This window comes from Camelus bactrianus, chromosome 28 (genome assembly GCF_048773025.1).
Source record: "Camelus bactrianus isolate YW-2024 breed Bactrian camel chromosome 28, ASM4877302v1, whole genome shotgun sequence".
NCBI lineage: Eukaryota > Metazoa > Chordata > Mammalia > Artiodactyla > Camelidae > Camelus > Camelus bactrianus.
The window spans coordinates 14,918,239-14,941,567 of record NC_133566.1 but is presented as its reverse complement, the minus strand read 5'-3'; the positions used below and the strand labels follow the sequence as shown (position 1 = coordinate 14,941,567).

The following is a 23,329-nucleotide window of genomic DNA, read 5'->3' as shown; positions in this document are numbered from 1 at the left end:
TGTACTGTAACTTGGAAGGGTTCATTCCTTGCTGTGGTCGGGAGGGCTTTGTTGTTTTCCCCACTGGCCACGTGGCCCGTGCTGTGCTCACTGCAGGGGCGGGGGGGTTGCTGATGAATGAGACAGACTGTGAGAGGCAGTCAGTAAAGGGACCTGGGGCCACAGCGGGGCCCCGGCCTTGTCAGCAGTGTGTGGGAATTAAAGGAGGCAGTGAGGGAGGAGGAGGGTGGTCCTGGCAGGCTGCTGAGAGATGGCGAAAGCTGAACCTGAAGCATAAGAGGGAGCCACATGACACATGGGCTGCGACCCAGAGACAGAAGGGCCTGCAGTGGTGTGGCCCGTGGCCCGTGTGCGGACCCGAGGCCGCAGGGCCGCCCTGCTAGCTGTGCGTGGGGTCGTCGCCGCCCCACGGCCTCGCCTGCGCGGGGGTCTTTTACATTGATTTTGCTGATTTAAAAATAATAAAATGGTACAACGTTTGTAAAACCTCAGACAATTTAAGTAGATTTTTTAAAACTTTTATAAAATTAGCTTCCCCCGCCCCTCAGAGAAAAACATGCATAGTAAAAGCCAAAGAACACAAAGGCTTTTCACAAAAAACGTAAGTCTTGGGATGCTCAACTTTCTGATCACTTCCCTATAGAAACAACCACTTTTAGCCGTTTTACTGTTTTCGGCTGTATTTCTGAATATATGTAGAGGGTGCTCTCTTAATTAATCAGTTTTAGGGATTAACTGGTGACTTCCTATGATGAGAATTTTAGGGCTTTTATACTTTCCCCCCAGTTTCCTAAGTTTCATATAATGGTTATCCCCTTTTTAAAAAACCCATTTTGCATGTTCGTTACTGTGATTATGTCGCTGTCCTTTCCTGTTGAGCTGAGAAGTTTGTATTTCAGTTCTTAAGCAGCTTTCATTTTTGTGGAGATAATGGATTTCTCTTCTTTTCTAGTCCTCTTCTCCCCCCAGTCCCTGTGTACTTTTAGATTTAGGCGGTTCATCACTTATCACGCAGTGAAGGAAGCAAAAGCCAACGTTGCCAGCTTTCTGGGGTCCTTGTCCCAGACCCCAAAGGGATGACAGTGAAACACGAGGGTCCGGGCAACCACAGCAGGAGTCTCAGGACCCCCGTTGTTGAGCCACTGGCTGCAGACTTGCAGGACAGCGTTGTATTCTGCAGCGCAGTTCTGGGGAGGGCAGAAGGCCCCACACCTCCAGCACCTGGAGGCAGGGACAATCCCTGTGGAGAGAGGAGAGGCCCAGGTAGCAGTTGCCCTCATCCTCTCGTGTTCCGGGAGGGTCAGACTCCGACGGGCTGCAGCTCAGGCCTTCGGCCCTGTGGCCTGTAGACATGTGCAGGGTTGCCAGGGTGCCCTGGTGGAGCCACGCCTCTCGCCACTTGTTCATCTATTGTCTGCCCTTGATACAGTCACTCTTGGAGCCACCTGTTGTCCTGCCCCATGGCTGGCCCTCTAGACCTGCAGGGTCATCTCTGGGCAGCAGTGACATGTCCACCTCCATTGGTTGTCCTGACTGGTCTGGACTCCTGTGCCTCTGCTGGGAGGGAGCCGGCGCCACCGCCTCACGTGTGTGTCTTGCCTGCAGAGTGTGTGAACTGGAGGAGCTGGGGGAGCTGTCCCCCTGCTGGGAGAGCCTCCGGCGCCAAATTGTCACTCAGTACCAGACCATCATCCTCACGTACCAGGAGAACCTGACTGATCTCCATCAGTACAGAGGTGAGTGCCAGCACTTGTCCCGCCGTGGCTCGCACACTAGTTTTCCCGGCTGCAAATCTGGAACCCAAGGTCCCACACATCTTCTTGCCAACAGACACTCTAATGGATTTTTAAAAATAGATTCTCATGTAGGTGTGAATTCTTTCAAATACAGAGTTTTCAAATCTTAATTAAGAAGACAGATCTGTGAATTGCATTGAAAATTCCTTCTGTGGTGTCATCTGCTGAAACAACCACTGTAGGGTGAAATTTCAGAGAGACAGAGTCACAGGGTCATGTTGTTATTTCTTCTTCTTGGTATAATATTAGTGAAATGACCAAAAAGATGCAGACCATTCGCCTTGAGGCAAAGCAGGGCAAGATTTTGTAGATTTCCTAGTTTTAACAGTTTTGTGGTCCTTGTACTGAACATATGAATTGAGTGAGACTCTCCATTTTAAGGTTCAAAAGAGAGAGTGAAATAGAGACATCTTTTCTTCTTGAAAAATGCCAATTAATTAGATTTTCAGAACATTCTCAGGATAGCGTATTCTTAACTCATTCCCTTTTAATTCAAAATGGAATGTTTTTTTTTTTACTTTTCTATTACTTCATTCTCTATCTTCAGATTCCTTCCTCCTTCCCCTCTTTATAATGGCATTTCATAGTTTAAGGAAAATCATAAGCCCTTAATGTGGTTTTTGACACAGAACATAGGAGCATGTCCGTGAACTTGACTGAGAAGACACCAAATACAGGGAAGATGACAAGATGATGGTGCCCTGGGTTTGGTTTGAATCTGAAGGATTCTTAGAGTATTTCTAAGAGAAGTGGCAATGTTTGCCTGGAGGGAACTTAAGGACCTGCCCATGCTGGATGCCTGTTACTGGGAAAGTCTGAAACCTGCACACCTTGAGTTTTCTGGAGCAGAACTTTTCAGCTGTCAGTGTGCATCTAAGTCCCCAGAGAATCTTAATCGGCAGATCTGGGTTTTTGATTTCTAACAGGCTCCCGGGATGCCAGTGCTGCTGGTCCATAGGCCATCCCGTCAGTAGCTCAAGAACAGTCTCATGTGACAAAGACAGACAGTGCATTTTGTATACTGGCAAAATAAATGTGCCTTTTTTCACCAGTTGGAGTGTTTATTTCTCTGATTGTCAGTAGAATGTATAATCCCTTTTTTAGGCATGTAGTTCTTCACTTAGTTAAGTATTCCGATTATAGAAATATGATTCTGCATATTTGTAACAAAACATGGTCCAAACTCCTGGGCCACCCAAGGGTGAATGAGGAAACACACTAAGTATGTGTCCCAGAGGGCCAGAATCGATGCTCTGTGGCTTTCACTCATCTTGGTAGACCTGGGGTGATGAGCAGACCATCTCATCACTTCATAGTTGGGGTGTGTTGCTCTCATCGAACCAGTGTCTTAGACCTTGGGTGACAGCGGTCTCTAAGAGGCGTCGGGACAGGCCTTCCTGGCACGGGCCCACTTGCTTTTCATAGCAGTTCTGACGTCGTGCTGCCCCAGCCCTGTCTCTGTGTCATGCCTCCCACCTGCGAGCTGAGTGATGGGAAGGCCCAGCGTCCTTCCTCCGCCCTCTGAAGGTGGCTACTCCTGGCTCCAGTCAGCACCTCAGCATCCAGGGCCCATCCTCTGGCCGGGAGCTGCTCTCCCTTCAATGTTTCACCCACCCCCTGTCTGGGAATGAAACGCATTCATGGGCAACTCAGAATTTCCCAGGCCGCTGTCAACATAACACCTGCTTACCTGCAGCGGCGTCCTCAACATGCCCCTTGTCTGCTCGCCGTGCCTGTGGGGTATGGGGTGACCGGCCTTGTTTGTTCCTATTCTGTTTCTTAGGTCCCTCGTTTAAAGCAAGCAGTTTGAAAGCCGATAAAAAGTTAGAATTTGTTCCCACAAACCTGCACATACAAAGGATGAGAGTTCAAGACGACGGAGGAGCAGGTAACTTTTTCTGCCCCATTTGCCGAATCACATTCCACTTCTTTCCCCTGTGTGCTTGGTCCCTGAGCTGCCCCACATCTGCCCCCACCTCCCCTGTGTGTTGTGCTGCTGGATCCTCAAAGAGGCACAGCACAAGGACCTGTGTAAGGCCTTCGTAAAGAGCTCAAACCCCTTCTGTTTGTCCTCCTTCCGGTTTCCCTTTATGTTTGTGTGGCAGAAAATTGCCCGTCCCAAATTGTCCTGCTGAAGGAGAGATGCAAACTGAGTGTAGCTGGTAGTGGCCCCGGCCCTGGGGGGCTCCACCCTGAGACATACAGAGCCCTTCTTTGCTGAGGTGCTGGTGCTGGGCTCCCAAGGCCGCAGACAGCCCGGCCGGGGAACTGAGGGAACATAGGCTGCTTGGAAATGGGCTGGCGGGGACCCCACAGTTGTGTATGTATCCCTGTAGCTGGCTTGTCCACAGGCCTGAGCCCAGAGTAACGGAGGAGAGCTTTCTGTCATTCAGATCAGAACTACGACGTTGTCACCATCGGGGCACCAGCAGCACACTGCCAAGGTTTTAAGTCAGGAGGTCTCCGCAAAAAGCTGCACAAATTTGAAGAGACCAAGAAACAGTAAGTTCTTGGAGGGTGTTCATTGTCCTTGTACAGCTGTCTGATGCTTCCGAGGTTAAAAAAAAAATCAAAATAAAACCGCAAAAACACCAGCATCTGATCTGCTTTTGTATGGCAGGGGGACCCTGTGCTGCTCTGTGCGTGCGACTGAGCTGGGTGGGTGGCAAGGTGCCTTATCCGTGGTCCTATCCTTGCAAAATGACCAGCAGGTTGCAATCCTTCTCGGGAGTGGTTTCGTGGGGAATGTGGGGATGACTGAGCCGGACTGGAGCAGTTTGGAGGCGGTGAAACCAAGGCCCGGGAGTATCAGGAGGACCCACAGAGCAATCGGCTGGAGCCTTGGGTCAGAGCCTGGCTCTGTGTCTCTGGGGCGGGAGTCAGGACGAAACTTGAGAAAGTTCACCTTGGACAGCGCGGTCTTGGGGAGAAAGGCAGGGGCGGTGGTCTGTGGGCTGAGCAGTGAGCAGGTTGGGGGAGAGAGCACACTGGGAAGTTGGGGTTAGAGCTGTGCACTGGTTCGGAGCCTAGGAGTCCTGAGACAGGAGAGGGCAGAAAGGGCCGTGGGAGGGGGAGTTTGAGCCTCAGCCTGGGCAGGTTCTCTGGGAGGTCCCTGGCAGCCTCCTCGACCTTGTGTCATCCCCACCAAGGGGTCCTCCCTGTGCAGACAGACCAGGCCGTCAGGCCCCCAAGGGATTCCCCGACTCGGTGCTCCTCTGGGAATTAGGACAAAAGCTAGCTTCTTGTGCCCACCCCAGCTCTGCACAGCCAGCCGGGGGTCGTGTCTGTCGCTGCATCGCATGTGGCCACGTGGAGGTGTGAGTGTGCGATGTGAGGCTGGCGTGGGGGCCCCGGAGGGGAAAGTCAGTCAAGTGGGGCGCCCTGGCTGTTCTGTCCACGGAAGGTCGAAGTGTTGACAGCTAATTACTCTGCGTGTTAACTTAAGAACTTTTTCTTCCCCAAATGCCTCTGTAGTACTTTCCTAACGTGTAATGTGCATTTTTGTTTATTTCCCACCAACGTTATAAAACCGCCTGCAGGAATGGTTTGCACCCTGTGAACTTGCCCTTCAGTGCAGACGTAACTTGCCCTGGGTGGGCCGTCTCCCCGGGCGTCGAGCGCACGCGCGCGCACACAGATGTTGCTCTGACGCGTGAGCACGTTGGGCTCCTAAGTTTTATCGTCCCTGTAGTCAGGCCCTTGACAGGTCATTCAAGAATTTTGACAGAAGATAACTTGTCTTTCAGATTTTTTGTTTTGCATTTGGTGTTTGCTAACAGACTGCTAATACTTCGTTTTGGTTCTTTTCTTTAGCAGTTTTGAGGAGTGTTGGTGAGTTTTCTGTCTGTGGAGAGAGTGTGTGTTTGGGTCTTGCTCTCATGCAGAGAAAGCCTACGCTTTCCCTCCTCCGGGAGGCGCTTCACCCTCTGTGCCGCCCTGGGCTCCCGGTTACAGCCTCGTAGACAGAGTTGTCCCTTCCATCTGCAATGTTCTTTGGCAATGAATAGCCCATCTCCAGTCTGTTGTTTAAAACCTTTAAAATCTGACAGCAGCTCAGGGGTGCGCTTACTCTGAGGAGACCCAGTCTGTTTCTGCAGGATGAGGAGGTGCCTAGGCCGGGCACGTCCCCCACCTGGGTGCTGGGATTTCGCATCAGCCCAGCGGTGCGTTTGGGAGTCCCTTTCCAGCTTCTTCTACAAGAATCTAGGACTCTTCAGTTTTCACTTTCACCCCCTTGTAAGAATGAAGCCAGCTTATATTTTTATGATATTAGCTAATAGAGATTTTAAAAATAGTGTTAGTTGGGTCAGTTTTACCCCTGGAGGGCAAACCAAGAATTAAAATGAGTTTTCCCAGCAAAGAATTAGACGGCAGCCAGAAACCACCGTGTCTGCTGCCTGGGGTCCCCAGTGCTGCTCCAGGCCTCCCCAGTCATACCCAGAGTGCTTGCTCTGGTGCTCCTGGAGACATCTGCAGCCCTTAGGAGCGGGGCCAGCTCAGGGCTGTGGCTGTCCTGCTGGAGACGCCCCGTCTCTGCTGGGAACATCTGACCACAGGAAGTCCTGAGGAGCACCTGTCCCCCACAGCTGAGGCCTCTCTCAGTTTTAGACCTGTGTGGGTGAGCTCACACGCTCGTGTGTTCATCCCTAAACAGCAGCTCTTTGAAATGTATTCCTCCTCACTTGCGCCATATTCTTCCTGTGCGTACGTCCCTGGACTGCTACTAGAGTATGAGCCGTGAGAACGCATGGTGAGTAGGGGGTGATGCCTTCCCTCCGGCTTCGGGAGGGGGTGTGTGTGCTGAAATGTACACAGCCGCCTACACACACACACACGCACACACATACGCGCGCGCGCGCGTATCTACATGCAGCACACAATACGTGTATTAGGGCCTGGGAAGAACAGATTTGAAAAATTCGATTTTGAGATTGTATTCTTAAGACTGAATTGTCTTCAGTAGCGGCTATTCATTTGGAAGAGCGATTGCAGATTGGAAAGCCGTGTGTGCACCTTGTCTGTGGAATGACTCTGGTCGGACCACGCTGGCTTGACCGCAATCTGCTGCATGGGCTTCTGGCAGCTCCATCGTTTTTTGTTGTGGTGTGTGGGCTCGGGGTGTTGTTTCCCTCTGGGATGCTTCGATTTTCATTTTTGCATGTTTACCCCATAGTCCGTCAAGGGAAAGGGCAGGGCAGTTTTTTCGTGACCACCTTTGGGTGACTCTGGAAAGAGCCCAGCAGGGAAGGGTCTCAGCCCTGACCACGTGACCCTCACCTCCAGGGGAGGTGATGGAGGGTGTGATCCTCCACCTTTGCCCTCTTTCCCCAAACTCAAAGGGCAGCCCTTTTAGGGAGCCAGTCAGGGCCCCTCATTCCATGAAGGGTAGGACAGCCATTTCAGCCAGAGCTTGCAACTTCAGATTGTAGGAGACACCCTCACTGGTGCCTTCTACTTCTCCTTGCTTTCCTCGGCTTCCTCAGACAGTCTGAAAAACAAATACTATATTCGATTGATTTGGGATTTGAGCTGAGAGACATGCAGTTTATCATCTCTGTGTGGAAGAGCCAAAGAGGCTGGCCAGGTGCCATGCAGCCGGGGACATGGAGTTGGTTCTCTGGAGGCTGGTGTTCATGCCAGGCAGTGGGTGGGCTGTAGCTTTGACATTAGATCCCAAGATACACACGCTGCTCAGAGGCAGGTGCGGAGGAAGGAGGAAGGACAGGTTTTCAAAGCCCTCGAGGTGCCCAGGCCTGGCATCTGGCTTGGCCTGTTCTCCACCTCCTCCTCCTCTGATGGAACATTATTTTTTAAGTGGGGGAGTCCTGGAGCAGGGGAGAGGGGACAGAAGCCCAATTTTCTGGGGACTTGCTGGGGTGGACATGCAAAAAGTTTGAAGTCCCGATTGGCCTGATGAAAAAGCAGGTTTCTTTTGGCAAAGTCCAGCCCCCACTGCAGTCTCCCTTCACTGTGATAAACCGACTCCTTCCGGCGCTAGCCAACCCCGTGTCTCTTCTTAGGTACTGCGTAGTCAACAGAAGAGGTTCTTAGCTGAAACATTATGAGTATTCGGGTAATTACTGGGTTTAGTATCTGTACACACATATATAAGCACAGTAAAAATACAGACACATGCAAATATAAATAGAGACTTAACTGTGTTTTAACATTTCAGGCCTCTGCCATAGAAACAGAATGGATCTCCTGAGATTTACTCTTGCCCGTCAACGACTAGACTAGGCTGGGAAAACATCCCTGAGTAACAGGAGACACTGTTTCGTGATTGATTTAGGAGAGCCCCTTAGAATCTGTTCTTATCCTTTTCAGTACATCGTCCAACTGCCAGTCCATAATCTACATACCGCAGGACATTGTCCGAGCCAAGGAGATCATTGCCCAGATCAACACCCTGAAAACCCAAGTGAGTTACTACGCAGAGCGGCTCTCGAGGGCGGCCAAGGACAGATCTGCCACCGGCCTCGAGAGAACACTCGCCATCCTGGCAGACAAGGTAGGAGGGGCTACCCTGCTGCATGTGTGTGTGTAGGGGGTGCTCGCTTGGGTTTTTGAAGACCCCCAGACACCTCATGTGTGTACAGAGCTGTCCACACCATTGGTGACCTTGGGGTGAACTTGGAGGTCTGGCTTCAGATACCGTTCTCACAAAGGCCCAGGTCGGGGTTGGGGGCAGTTGGTGATTTGCCGCTGGTCGAAGAGCTGGATTGGGGCAGGCCAGCAACAGAGCCTGGGCTCAGGGCCCTCAGCTCTGGCTCCTGTGCTCGGCTTTCTAACAAGTGCATGGTGGCCATTGTTGAAGCTGGGGCAGCTCCACAGCTTCCCTGGTAACTGCCCACTCAGCGCATTTTGGGCCACATTTCTGTTGTCCTTGAAGTTTGAAAAAAGAAACAATTATTATACAGACATGAGATAAGAAAAGTATCATTTTATTGGCTTACATATAATCTGTAAACCAGCTTCTAACTATCTTTTGGTCCTGATTAGAAATATATAAATATTATTGCATACTTGGGGAGTGGGTACAGCACATCCTTTTGATGGATGATGCTTTTTCATATGACTCAGTGTCTCTCTCTACATCCCCCCCCCCGACCTACACACACAGGCACAAGTGCACACAGAAGCACACATGCGCACACAGATTTTGAGCACACTTTACCACTCACACCTGCTTGCCTGGGCTGAACTGCTGTTCCTGATCAGAACGTCTTGCAGCCTTCACATGTGTTTATGCAGTAAAAAGATTGAGAGCTGGGGTTTAGATCCACTCATGAAGAAACATGTTGTTGTCAGAAGTAAAATTATGAGCAGAGAACCCTTGTCATGTGCAGAAGTCCCCAGAACCAGAAGGGCTGTGCCAGAGCCCCCGTCCCTCCTGCTGCCCAGAGCCGAGGGCTTCAGGTGTTAGATGCAGAATGTAAGACTTCAGTGACCAAACAGAAGTGAGGCCTTCCCCCTGGATTCGAGGGACAGCCCAGAGAGCCAGCGAAGGCTGGGTGCTGGGCTTCCTGCAGGCCCCTTGTCTAGCAATGCTGGGCTCCGGTGGGGCTGGAAGAGTCGCAGAGGTTTCTCTTCCCTTCCTTGTGTTCTGTCTTCTGAGGGAAGTTCTTGCTAAGCTTCAGCCGGCACGTCAGGTGGCAGCCTTTGAAGTGGGTCGTCCTGAGGGCTGCAGCTCTTGGGTGGTTTGCCTGTGGAGGAAGCAGGGGGAGGTATGCTGGGCCTTGGCAGTGGGAGAGGCCGACCCCGCGGCCCCCACTTGGGTGCTCAGTGGCCGTTTGTGTGTGTGTGTGTCCCCCAGACCAGGCAGCTGGTCACTGTGTGCGACTGCAAGCTGCTGGCCACTTCCATCCACGGGCTGAACGCGGCTCGGCCCGACTACATCGCCTCCAAGGCCTCACCCAGCTCAGCCGAGGAGGAGCAGGTGATGTTGAGGAATGACCAGGACACCCTCGCGGCCAGGTGGACGGGCAGGAACAGCCGGTCCTCCCTGCAGGCGGACTGGCACGAGGAGGAGTGGGTGAGTCTGCCACCCGTGCCCTGCTGCTGAGCTGGGCTGGCATGTGTGAGGCCTCCTCCCCTCCGAGGTGCCTGGGGCGGGGTTAGCCCCTTTGCAGACAGGCCCCAGGTCTCACCACTGGGTGGCACTTGGGAAGAAGATGGAATGTTCACGCCTCACGTCCATCGGGGAGTAGGGCTGCTGTGGGCGGGGCCAGTCAGGCCTGGCTGTGGAGGGCCAATGCCGTGCTTGCGGGCTTGGGGCCCGCTCGGCCCCTGCCTCCTTGGTCTCTGCGGGCCGCTGGCCCTTCCAGGGCGGTGTGGAGAAGTGGCAGCTGGGTGTGGATTTGGGAGATGTAGCCCCGACCCTGTACCACATCACTGCTTCCCGAGTTGGCCCTGAGACCAGGGTATGTCTGTGTCTCCTGAGAGAGTGACACATCACAAACTGGCTTTCGTCATCTGTTGGAACTGCTCTTCAAAGGCATTGTTCTGGGAGGCCCTGAGTTAGCAGCCAGCAGCACTGGGCTCCTCTGGCTCTGCTTGGGCATCCTGAGCTCTGGGTGGGTCTCCACAGGCCCCCCGCCCCCTTCCTGACTGCTCAGCTGTTTCCATTCTCCTCCATCCACAAGACCTCAGTCCTCAGTGATGGCTGAAATAGGTTTGCAGTGGAGGGAGAAGAAGACAAGGCGGCTCCCTGGGCCCTGTGGCCCTTCTGGGCCCTGGGAAGTCCTATCTGGCCTCCACGACAGCTACTAGCAGACGTCTCCCTCACTTTAAAATTGACGACCACAGGACATTGACTTGTCTTTGGAAAAGCAGATATAACTCTAGTGGGGAATCCTGAATTATCTTGATATGTCTGGACCTCATGGTGTTTTAATGAGCACAGTGGCTCTGGTGGGGGTCAGTGTGTGGTGGGGTGGGGTGTCTGTTGTGGGGGTGGAGTTCATGTTCCGTTTCTCCCACTGGGAGAGCTGACCCACGGGGGTGCCTTTGATTTGGAAGGAGAAAGTGTGGCTGAACGTGGACAAGAGCCTGGAGTGTATCATCCAGCGGGTGGACAAGCTGCTGCAGCGGGAGCGCCTGCAGGGCGGGGGCTGCGACGACGTCTTCCCCTGCACCAGCAGCTGCACCAGCAGGAAAGGTAACCAGGCCAGCCACGCCTACTGGATCCGGCCGGAGGACCCCTTCTGCGACACCCCCTCCTCGCCATGCCCCTCCACCACGCCCCCTGCTGCATGCCGCCCTCCCCCGACCACACGTGCGTATGCATCATGCGTCCCGCCGCCTCCACTCACGCTGCGTTCGTCTGTCCATTTGTGTGTCTGACTCCATGACCCCTTCCCCACGCAGACTGCAGGGAGCGCTGTCAGCAGAGCGGGGTTTGCAGTGCACGGGGCAGTGGGCGAGGAGGGCGGAGGTTCCTTACGTCTTCGTGGCCGTGGAGCCCACGTGTGCATCTGTGGGTCCGGTGAAGGCAGGGCCTCAGGGCCCTCCTGGGTGTCACGCTGCTGCGTGCGGGAGGGTCGGGCTCCTGGGCTTTTCTGGTTTGTAAACCAACCTGAGAACCTGGAGGAGGCTGTAGATGCCATCTGATGAGATGGCTTATCGCATCAGGAATCAAAAAGGTGAATTGTGCAGGGACAGAGCCAGGTGAGAGCTGAGAGCAGGCCAGCAGACTTGTGTAAAGGCTGGTCGTCCTTGCAGGGTGCACTTTTATCCAGCAGAGGCGTGTTGCCTTGGGCCTTGTTGGTAACCCAGTCCGATGGTGGGTCCCACTCCCGAGACTGGGTCAGGTGGTTCCTCTCTTCGGCACCACCTCCAGGGTGGGGCTCTCAATAGATGACAGGACGTTGGTGTGAAGCAGCAGGCTTCAGAACCAGCTGGCTGTCTGCAGATACCCAGCGTAAGCAGACACTCTGCCCTGCTGGTGCCTTAGAGCTGGAGGACATGTGCTTTCTAAACAGGTGGGTGTGTGGTCCCTGCTGCTCTGGCCTTTCCCTGGAAGAGCTGGCGGGATCGTGGCCCGTGCAGCTGAGACCTGGCCTCAGACCCGGCTGCTGCCGCCTCTTTGCTCCCCTTTGGGAATATTAAGCTGTAGGAAGTCAGGCCCAGATGGGCCAGGGTTGGTCCTCCTGCAGCAGGGCTTTCTGAACTGGGCAACTTTCACTCAAGGCAGAGTCAGACTCCTTGATCATAGCATCTTGGTAAATCCTTCTTTGTTTGTCAGACACTCCTCCCCTCATCAATCTGCCTGCAGTCTGTCCCCCGGGCGCTCTCTCACTTGAGCCTCTGTTTTCACAGTGTTCTGTCCTCCACTCTCCATCTGCCAGAGATTCGGCTTTTAGTTCCCCAGATCTGTGATTGGTTCATGGAGCTGTCTCGTCTTTGTCCGTGTTTTCATTGTTTAGTGCAAATCGTGTCTCTTTAAAAAATTTCTGAACTTTCATTGCTCATTTCTCTTTAATATTGTCTTGCTTGTAATTTAAACAGTTTTCTGCAGATTCAAAAAGTAATTTATTGGGCTTTTTTTTTTTAATGCAGGAGCTAGTTGATTTAATCAGGCATACTGTTGTATTCATAACTTCAATGTCATCTTTTTCTAGGTACATCCTGTATTGTCCAAATATATAGACAAATTTGAATGCAGTTGTAAAGTTATTTAAATGAGCATTTATTTAGGACATTTAGGGCTGGACTTGGAACTGGGTGCCATACAGATCAGCTCTGTTGTGCTCATGGGAATAGGAAGCGTGTCTGAGAGAGTCTGACCCTGCTCACCAGCACTCAAAGAAGTATGTGAAACCACGTGCCTCTAAATTAACTGCAGATGATCCTTCATTTAAAAATCCAAGCACAGCCAGGAAGCTGTTCAGACCTGGGCATGATCCGGAGGATCAGAAAGAGCCAGACTGTGAGCCATTCATTTCACTTACCCTCGTCCTCTAGGGCCAGAGCCGGGCCCTGCCCCGGCCCCTCCTGCCCATCCAGGTTTCTGCAGCAGGGGTTTCGGCCTCACAAGCAGGCTGTTCACATCAGTGTTTATTACCTGTGAACAACTCCATTCCTTTTTTTCCTTTTTTCTTCTTTTTTTTTTTTTTTTAAACTCTGTGCCTTTTGAAGGGCATTTTATCACTTTTCATTCCGATTCTCTACCCTGTCCTGAGTCCTTGGTTTTCATCTTTGATCAAGGAGTTGCCCAGCCTCAGCCTTGCCTGGCGGGCAGTGATAACCCAGAGCCAGGGCTCTGCGCCACCCACTGACCAGCCCCTGCCAGAGGGTACCGCAGAGGCTCCGGGAGCCTCCCTCTCCTCCTGGTTTCCCCACCAGTGACCCTTCTGCACCTCCCACCCCTGCACCTGCCAGGATTTGGTGACTTCATCACCTTCCACATACACACTCCCTTTCTCTCCTCATCCCAAAGAGTTACTGAAATCCTGGACCAGGTTTTTCTTAACTTGAGGTCTATGCATTGCACCCCACGTTCGTGTGCCCCTGTGATTACATGCTAAAATTTGCATGTGTATGGAGAAGTCATAGTGGGTCATCAAATCTCAAGGGATTCTGTGACCTAAGACCACTGCAAGAGACCCCACCTCTCCCCATTGACTGAAAGATGAAGTTACCCCACGGGTTTAACCCCGACACCTCCTCAGCCAAGGTCCCAGCCCAGCTGCTTGGGACCACCATGGAGCATGAAAACAGGCTTTCTAGACCCTTCTCCTCATACAGACTCGGGATCTTGGAGCAAGGGTCACAGGGAGGCAGAAATCTGTGTCTTCCCAAGGCCTGGGGTAGTTCTGACAGCCAGACAGATTCTGAAGAGTCACTGCTCCGTGCCACACTGCCTCACGGTGGTTTGTTTCCCTCTTGGTTAAGTAGATGGTCTCAGGATATTTGAGCTTCTATGAAGAAGCTGAGGGTTCTGACTCTCTGATTTTGCTCTATTTCTGTCCCCGTGGCCAGTTTAAGAAGTCACTGCCAAAGATGATTAGAGAGAAGGATCCGTCGCCCCCAGCCTTCCAGCCGTCAGGTTGTCCATTCAGTCTCCTCCCAGCTGGTTCTGGCTATTCTTGGGGATCTGAAAATACCTGTGTCAGTATCCTGAGACCTTCTTTGAGCTGAAAAAAGTTCAGACATAAAATAAAATAAACTTTCCCTCTAAACGATCCCTTTTCAAACTTGCTGCTTTCAGGTGGCACACCCAGTTACCCAGGAATTTTAGTTTTTAAGGGAAAGGTGAACTTGAAATGAGTACCTCCCAATATGACTCAGTGTAGGTGAAATTGGATTAAACGTGGCATTCTTTGAGGGGCCTGGAGGGAGGTTCTAACTCTCCACTTCCCTCAATCATAAAGGTTTTGCACTTGGTTTACATTTGAAAGTTGGGCACAGAGGCATTAGGTATATGGGTCTCATGACCGGATCCTAACCTTTTGGATCCCAGTGGTGGACCCTTAACCCAGTTTCCACAGTCAGTCAGGGCGGTGGGCTTGGAACAGGCCGCTCCATTTCCTGGTCAGTCTCTCTCACTACGCGTTTGCTTCCAGACGTTGTGAGCCAACACAGGCCCCGCCACATACAGTGTGATGGGCGCCGGGCCCTTCTCACATTGTTACCCGTCAGCTTGCTCGTCCTGAAGAGCATTTTATGTTGAAGTATTGGCAACATGAATGCTGACGCCGGTGGATCGGGCAGCGCCCTGGGCAGCCCGACCACCTTGGTGTGGCTCGTTGGGAAGCGGCAGGCGGGCCTGGCCTCTTCTCTGTCCAGTTTAGCCGCCTTCCTGCAGGCTGCGGATGCAGCTGCTCTGAGCGTCGAGTTGTCGTGTTTGAACCGTGTGCTGCTCCCTAATCATCCATGTCGCCCTCCATTTCTGTGCAGATCGCAGCCCCCCTCCTGAAGAGTCCAGCCCAGGTACGTGGTTTCCGTTCAAGGCTTCTGCAGATGTCTTTTTAACATTCAGGTAGTGTTTGTGGCTAAATTGTGAAAGATGACTGTGTACTCCCAGAATTGGGAAAATATTTTAGGAGCTTTCTTCATTGTGAGGCATGTGGCAACTTTTCTTAGGTTTGGTGATGGGCCAGTTGGGCTGGGGGTGGTGGCCGGAAGCAGGCTCCACCTACAATTTCCTACTCTCCTGCCCTAGAACCTTTTCAGGTGGTTAACATCCGTGAGCGCATTGGGCTTCCTGAGGTGGGCAACCTATTCAGAGGGGTCCATGTCTGTAAATGGTGCTTCCTGTGATCTCACCTGAACCACTAGTGGCACCCGGAGGGGATGGTCAGATAACACGTGGCCGTCCAGATATGGTGACATTGTCACATGGCATTCTGTGTTCTGGGTCTGGCTGCAGCCTGAGAAGTCCTGTCCGGCATTGCTGCGGGCGTTGGCTGGAGTTAGCAGTAGAAGTGGGAGTCAGTGTTGATGGCTCTAGTTCAGGGGTCGGCAAACCATTTCTAAGCTGAATCCCACCCCCTGCCTGTGCTTGTAAATGCCGTTCTCCCAGAGACAAGTCATGCCGAGTGTTCACGGATGGTCCGTGGCTGCTGCTGTGCGGCAATGCCGGGGTCGGGGAGTGACCACAGAGACCCCCATGGCCTTCAGAGTCTAAAACATTGACTGTCTAGCCCTTGACAGAAGAAGTGTGCTGACCCTGCTCTAGTTGTGCATATTGAATTTCCTGGTTGTGGCTTGTGGTCTTCCCTGAGAGTGCATGAGACTCCCCCAATACAATTTTTCTTTCTTATCCTTATACTCCAAAAGCAGCTACCTAATCAGCCTGCGGAGCCCGTGTTTCTGACGGGCGTAAACATGACCCGGCAGGACACCTGCTTTCTGTCTAGTGCGCAGCCCCCGGTGACTGGGGTTTACGGGACTCTTCCCATCAGCTGGGAGATGGTCCGCTCTGCTCCCTGCACTGACTCTCGGCAGCACCCCCGGAACCCCATTTGGAGTTAGCTCACCAGTGGGCCAATCTGACTGGGTACCTTCTAGTCCCCCCAGTTTTCTTTTAGCCCTTTCAGTTTCTCTCTCCGAAAAAGTCAGTTTGGTCATGAGTGGATCGCCAGCTCCAGTCCCCTGGACTTTCAGGGTCCCCGAGGCCTTGGAGCTGCACGGATGTTTCCCTTAGTCCCTCCTCTCCTGGCCCGTGCCTTCTCCTCCACATCTGTCCCTGGACCCCAGTCCCCTCCAGCTGACTTCCATGGCGGGTCGGTGCCTGCACACTGGGCTGTCTCCCGAGCCCTGAGGCGGTGAGGTCCGGGACCGTCCCCAGCCCCTGAGACCAGGGAAGGTGTTGGGGGTGGCATCACGAACCTGCCTCTGGAAGCTCGGGGACTCTCCTCAGCAGTTTGTAGAGCTGAAGCCAAGCGGGCTCCCAGGCAGCCCTGGGGCAGACAGTGCCTGGCTGGTACCGCTCTCCTTGTCTTCTGTCAGCTCTGTCACTTCCAGAAGCTCTGGTGGCTTGTCCACAGTTGATGTCAGATGGACTAAAATGGTCCCCTGCTGAGAGTTCCTTTAGCTTTTCCCACAGAGCTGTGTTTTGTCTGAGTTAGAACATACATTCTTTCTTTCTCTCAGTCTCCCTGCTTCCTTCCTTCTCTCCTCTGTTAATGAGGGAAAAGAAATAAAAAAGCAAAGTGCTTTAAAGTAGTATGTCCTGGCCTGGCCGCCAGGCAGTGCGTCAGGTGGGCCGCTCGGTGAGGAGCTGGTCTCTCAAGGGGAATCAGCTGGTACTTTCCTTCACAGCGAGACCTTCTCGATGCAGGAGGCAGAGTAAAGCCCTTCACCAGCCAGAACATCCCAGATGCCAGTACTTAACTAGCTTCCGGTAGAAATCTCGTTACTGTTCCTGGAATTAATTCTGTTTGCAAGTGTAAAATTTTAGTTTCTCTTCACACTGACCCAAAACGTATTATCCCCAGCCAGTACCTGCTGCAGAGTCAGACGTGTGTACAAATGGCAGATCTTTTTGTGTGTCTGGGGAGACACTGAAGCTTTCTGAGCCTGTCTCCTTACCCATATTAATAATGGGTTATAATTAATAGCCTTATGTCTGTGGGTTGAATGAGAAAACAGTTACAAAGTGAAGCACTGACAGGTATTGCATGGCTGGTGTTTGACACTCTTCCTGAGCTCGGTGGGGTCGTCCAGATGTGTCTGAGCCCTTCTCCGGGCGGACGGTGGAGTCACCTCCCCTCCAGGCTCTCTCTCTTTTCTCCAGGACACACTCCAAGCGCTTTTTAACCATTCTTCCAATAGTATAGTTTTTTTTGGTGTTGTTTTTTCCCTCCTAATATAGCAAAACTGAGTCATTCTTAATTGATTTTGTTTAAACAGAAGTAGGCAAAGTCAAAACCTGTTGTGTGCAGAGGGCTTGCTTAGTCAGATGAGACCACTGGTATATTCCAGTCATTTTCAGGTTAAGATGATCATAATTTGCATATTAATTCATTTACTTCTTGGTGAAGAACAGTCTTAATGACTGCCTGCCTTTCCCCAAACTACTTAACTGCCACCGGCCTTTTTTGATAGTTGCTGAGTATAACCAATGTGCATTCAACAGAGTTCTTCAAAGAAACAAGGATGTGGTCTCTGAGAACTTTAGATGCAGAAGGAGACATGGATGTTACCTAGAACAGCAGTTTCATTTTACTGAGAAGGGCCCCAGGGCTGAGGGGTCGGGGGCCTGCCGGCAGCCCACCACTGCTCGGCAAGCCGGGGCCTCGAGTTTTCACTCGTCAGTCCAGTGTCCTTTGTCACCATGATTTGTTTGCTAAGACCTTTCTGCTGTAGACTTTCTAAACTTAAGCCTGCTTTTTTCCATTACAGATACAAATCCTTGTCCACGTACAATTTGCCTGCGTATACACTGAGATCTTTTCCAAATTTTGACTCCCTCTGTAGACTTGAAAATCTGTGTTTAACCAAACACTGAGTGTAGGGAAGTCCTTTGCAGGTTTTAGGCGTTTCTCTAAATGTTTCTCAACAGAGTAGGAAGCACACAGTTGGAGAGGGCAGAGCCACAGTGACCTCTCTTTTTATGATTCTGTTTCTCTGAGCTGGAGCTGACCATCCTCCCAGTGCAGGGGCCTGTCCTATGTGTGGTGACGGTCATGGGCATTCTGTGACTCACACCCCATCCTCTGAGGGCGCGCTGACCGGGCTGCACTCCGTTTGGGGTGGGCTCACCTGGTGGTGGTGATCCAATGCATGTTAAAAATATGACTGATGGGGGCATGTCTTTTTTCTTTTAAATGTCCTCTAAATAAGAAGGAAAAAAAGAGCCCAAACCAAAAATACCTTTCACTCTGCTTTTCTCCCCTGAGGTTCTATCTAAAAAGTTGTTTTGGTACAGGGTCAAAGTTTCCTTATATTCCTCCCACCAACCCTCCCCACCCCCAAAAAATAAAAAAAAAAAAACTAAGCTAGAAATAGAGGACACCAGGGAGAAGGAAGCTGGGGGTGGGGAAGAAAGTGCAGGCAGGATGAAGGGACAGAGGGCTGAAGACAGCGGCAGCCATGGGGGAGGGTCCTTCCCCAGACACGGGGGGGGGGGCCTGAGCACAGCTGCGCGAAGGCTCGGCGAGGGTGCGTTGTCCTTGGCGTACGTGCACAGGGCTCTCTGCCTTAGTACCTGGGTCAAGAGGAGCAGGATGACCCATCTCCCAGTGGAGGAACGGTGGTGCCGTGGAGGGGGACCTGCCTCTGCAGACTACTAGAATATTCTCTTGCTCATTCATGCCTCCCAGGAGTCTTTTTGTCATTTTCCTCAAAAAGGAGTAGTCGTGAGTGTTGACGTGGAGAGACCCCAGCGGTTCGGGGGCCGGGTGTGCGTTGCGGTCCCCGGGAAGGGCTGATGGTGGTTTGGTTGGAAAAGCTTCAGGCTAGAAGGTCAGAGAGCAGGTTGCTTCTGGGCAGAACTTGGCCCCAGTTCTGGGCAGGGGGGCTGCGAGGAGGCAGAAGCTGCGGATGGGGTGGCAGGGGCTGCGGTGCAGGGCCGGGACCTTGGGAAGCCTGCCTTCTGAGCCGACTGTCCCTCATGCCAGGTGAGTGGAGCGAGGCCTTGTACCCGCTGCTGACCACCCTCACGGACTGCGTGGCCATGATGAGCGACAAGGCCAAGAAGGCCATGGTCTTCCTGCTCATGCAGGACAGCGCTCCCACCATCGCCACCTTCCTGAGCCTGCAGTACCGCCGCGACGTGGTCTTCTGCCAGACTGTAAGCCCAGGGCCCCCGCCCCCCAAAACAGGCCTAGAGGTTCTTCCCTCTCCCACACGTTGAGCAGACCCATGACGGTGGCTCTTCCCTCCTCCTGTGGCTCTGCCGTGTGTGGCATGAGGCCTCAGGGCAGCGGGGAGGGCGGAGACCTCTCCGTCGCGTGGGTTCAGGAGGGGCGGACTCCACACTCACTCCCCCAGGAGGCAGCCCGAGGAGCCTGGGGCGGCGCAGGCCCCTGTGCCACCTTTCTTTCTTCCCTACAAAGGAGTTTATCTGTTTTCTTGTTCATAAAACAGCAGGTGATCAATCTGCTCGTGTGCAGCTCTGCGCTGGTGGTTTGATTTCCCTGCAGAGAAGGGAAGAGCTTAAACGGGCACCACCAGTGTGCAGAGGCGGCAGCCTGGGCAGCTGGCTGAACGCTGGCAGAGGCGGCGCCGGTTCCCTGCGTTCCCTCCCAGCCCCGCGAGGCTGTCGTGCCCAGGGAGCCTCCTGCCCAGGAGACTTGGGAGGGACGTGTTCTCCCCTCCTGCTCCTCATTGTGAGCGCCTCGGTCTCCAGCCAGAGCCTGTCTGGATCTCTGGGCACAGAGGCCCTTCCTTTCACTGTGGGGAATTAATCCTGGGCTTCCAGAAGGTTCTGGCCCAGGAGGAACTCCAAGGTTGGGTCAGAAGCTGAGCCCAAACCAGACTGACCTTCGGGAGCCCTCTGCCCCCGTGGTCCCTCGTGCCCGTGGCCTCTGCCTCCCGGCCCCACATGGGCGGTCCCCCACATCCCGGGCCCCAGGGGAGAGGGGCTGTGGCAGTGAGCGCGGCAGGGCGCGGGCTGAGGCGCGTCTGTCCCCGCAGCTGACAGCACTCATCTGTGGCTTCATCATCAAGCTGAGGAACTGCCTGCACGACGACGGCTTCCTGCGGCAGCTCTACACCATCGGGCTGCTCGCCCAGTTCGAGAGCCTGCTCAGCACCTACGGTGAGGCTGGGCGGGTCCGCGGGGGCCGTGTGTGCCCATCCTCCTGCCCGCGCCGTCTCTGATGCCAGGTGTAGTGGCCGCCGACTCAGATGTGGGCAGACACCCCCAAAGTGTGCCACAGAGAGCCAGATGAAAGCCCTGCGTGGTCCCGCGTGCACACACGCACACACACACCTCTGTTGGTTTTGTTGTTGTTTGTTACACATCTTGAAGATCTTTCTATTTGAGAATGGATGATTGTTACTAAAGCAATAACTTCCTATAGGACATTCGGGCCATTTTTGAATTGTTCCTATTAAAACATCTCTGCATGTACACTTTTGTGTGCCTGTGGCCCATTTCTGCACCCGCTAAATTACTAGAAGGAAAGTTGCTGGGTCAGAAAGTAGAGATATTTCAAAAATCCACTGATACTTCCAAATTACCCTCTAAAAGGCTCTCTTCTCCTTACCTTCATTTTCTGTTTATTTCTTCTTAGGAGGTAAAAGTGGATAACTTTTTTTAAAGTATCTGTTAATCATTGGAGTTATAAGACATTAAAGAAATAGCAAAAGACCTAAAGATTATCAAAAGATCACAATATCCAAAGAGCCAGCTTTGCCTCCTGAGATTCCCTGCCTGTCAGCCCTCCCATCCCACCCCACGCCACCCCACCCCACCCTCGCCTCCTTCCTTCACCAGAAAAGAGCCAGGAAGGACAAGGCTGGTCTCCACCAGCTGCGCTTTCTAACGTGGCTGCGGGAGAAGCTGGGGCGGCCCCTCCAGCGGTCTCATCACAGCTGCCCTGACCTCGTTGCCTCTGTAGCCTTTCTGGGTCCAGGGTTGCGCGGGTCCCCTCCCTGAGCACCCCCTTGCCTCTCTTGCCTCCAGGGGAGGAGCTGGCCATGCTGGAGGACATGAGCCTTGGGATCATGGACCTGAGGAACGTGACCTTCAAAGTCACGCAGGCCACGTCTAATGCATCGACTGACATGCTGCCCGTCATCACAGGAAATCGGTAGAAATATTTTTCTGATTCTCAGAACTAGCACAGTGTTTTAGTTTACATTTGTTGTATGCAAGGCATGCTTAATTTTTGCTTTATTCCGTTTCATTAAGTTAGAAATGCTACTCACAGCCTCTCCATTAACCTCACAGCCCTTCACGGGTCCTGCCCAATAGTAGGGAACCACGTGTTTCTGTGTCCAGGCAAGCTGGGCTTCCCTCTCTCATCTCCGCGTCCCCTCTCCCTCTCTCTCTGTTGGCAGTGACGGCTTTAACGTGCGAATCCCCCTGCCGGGCCCCCTGTTCGACGCACTGCCCCGGGAGATCCAGAGCGGGATGCTGCTGCGGGTGCAGCCCGTGCTCTTCAACGTGGGCATCAACGAGCAGCAGACTCTGGCTGAGAGGTGCGCCGCCCTCCGCGGGGGACATGCCCCAGCAAGTGTGCGCCGTCCTCTCTGGGCTCCCAGAGCCACGTGTCCTCCTTCCTCCCTTTGGCCAACATGCTCTAAGTGCAGCCACGGACCTGGCCCCGGCCCTGGTGCCAGGACACAGAGACGAACCGGACATGGTCTGTGTCCCTGAGAGACTCGGGCTGGTAGCAGAGAGACAAGGGTGCAGGGATGATTTTAAATGCAGGACATGGGGCTCTAGCGAGCTCTCAGAGTGTCTGAGAGGGCTTCCTGGAAGGGGTGATGGCTGAAGTGGGTTTTAAAGAGTAAGTAGGAGTTGGTCAGACGAGGAAGTGGAGGAGACCTGGTGTCCCAGGTCAAGGAGCCTGAGCAAAAGCAGGTGGAGAGAAACCACATGGAGCCAAAGGCCCGGGTCCCAGGCAGGGATGGACAGAGGTGAGGTTGGAGAGGCCTGGATGCCAGGCTGAGAGCCATGCCTTGATCCAAACGGCCTGTGCCTCGTAAACTCCTCTAGGGTCACCTGCCAGGCAGCAGGGAGGAGTTGTGTGCCCACGTGTGTGCATGTGTGTTGGAGAGGAGGAGGGGGTGGATGTGTGTAGCCTCTAATGACCTCCTAATGGTACATGAAATACTTCCCTGTTGTATCATGATGTTCATGTGATATGTGTATTTTAGAATTAAAAGATACATTGCTGTTAAAGACATTTAGTCTCTAGGACACAATATGCCACATTCCTGTTGGGCCTGTTGAGCTCTGTAGTCAGTGTCCATCAACCCCTTAGTGTGGGTCATCCCCATGTGGCACACAGACCTTTCAGTGGGGCTGGACGTGATCCGACTCACACTTGCTGGCCACGTACTGGAGAGATGTGAGGGGGACAGAGGTGATAAGGAGGTTGTCAGGAAGAGTCCACGCCGGAGGCCATGACCTGGATCAGGCAGGGACAGTGCAGATGGCGAGGGCCGGACCGGGGAGCTGTAAGGCACGGGCCTCAGCCGGGTGGTGTGTGGGGGTCGGCGAGCAGAGTTGCAGAGCCGGGCCGCTAGTGGGTGGTGAGTAGCTGGTCCTCAGGAACCAGGAGGAGGGTCACGCTGGGGGCAGATGGCGAGCTGGCCTCAGGCTGAGGGCACCAGCCCAGGAAGCAGAGGCCTGGAGGGTGTGGGCAGAGCTGAGGGACCCACTTCAGGGAGAGTGGGCAGTGTCAGGGCCCCGGCAGGGAGGTGTCCTTATGTCTGGCAGCTGCTGTTCCTGACCCTGCGAGAGCGGCTACAGGAAAGGGCATTTCTGGGAATGTACCGCAAAGGGTTGAGGCGAGGCCAGATGGCAGGGAACACAGGGCCAGGTGGAGGAGGATGAGGCTGTGGGGCGGGGGCTGAGGGGAGCAGGGTCTTTGCTTGCTTATCTGCTCCTGGGATGCTCTCCCTCAGCTTACCTGTATCCCAGGGAGACCCCGAGGGAGCAGGTGCCTAGAAAGCCACTAGGCATGGATGGGCCCACAGGAGGGAGTCCTGCCCCAGAAAGAGTGACCTGGGACAGTGAAGAAGCTAATGTGCATGGTGATCACTGGGTGGAGAGGTGGTAGAGGGGATGGGCATCCAGGCCTGGGGCCCCAGGGCTGCGTGTTTCAGTGACCACATGTGCCTTCTTGTGGGCGGCTCTCCTCCTCAGCCCCCTTACACCTCCGGCACGTCCTGGCTGCCCGTAAGGTGTGCAAGGTGAACCTGCATGGCAAGAGGAGGGCTGGTGCCTCATGCAAGGCCCAGCAGGGACAGCTGGTCATTCAGCAGCCCAATGACTTCAGATTTGAGAACAGGACTGTCCTTACTGCCCAGCCATAGCCCCACTGCCAGCCCCGCTCCTGAGCACTCGGGGATGGGAGGACATGGGGTCTGGCTGTCTCCTGGCGCATCTGTAACAGATCATGCAGGGT

General features: G+C 53.5%; 1 protein-coding gene across 9 annotated transcripts in view; it reads left to right on the top strand.

Moving 5' to 3' along the window:
- The window catches only part of INPP4A (inositol polyphosphate-4-phosphatase type I A), a 117,308-nt gene that overhangs the window by 77,553 nt on the left and 16,426 nt on the right, over positions 1-23,329 (top strand). For 3 of the 9 annotated variants that reach the window (XM_074354446.1, XM_074354448.1, XM_074354447.1), the window contains exons 11-22: positions 1,606-1,736; positions 3,580-3,684; positions 4,190-4,298; positions 5,610-5,627; positions 8,124-8,307; positions 9,613-9,831; positions 10,818-11,073; positions 14,697-14,729; positions 18,863-19,035; positions 19,881-20,004; positions 20,875-21,001; positions 21,252-21,392. In XM_074354446.1, coding sequence (XP_074210547.1) covers positions 1,606-1,736; positions 3,580-3,684; positions 4,190-4,298; positions 5,610-5,627; positions 8,124-8,307; positions 9,613-9,831; positions 10,818-11,073; positions 14,697-14,729; positions 18,863-19,035; positions 19,881-20,004; positions 20,875-21,001; positions 21,252-21,392 — 1,620 coding nt within the window. The remainder of the gene's footprint in view (positions 1-1,605; positions 1,737-3,579; positions 3,685-4,189; positions 4,299-5,609; positions 5,628-8,123; positions 8,308-9,612; positions 9,832-10,817; positions 11,074-14,696; positions 14,730-18,862; positions 19,036-19,880; positions 20,005-20,874; positions 21,002-21,251; positions 21,393-23,329) is intronic. The other 6 variants (XM_074354451.1, XM_074354453.1, XM_074354450.1 and 3 more) reach the window with 6 other exon arrangements.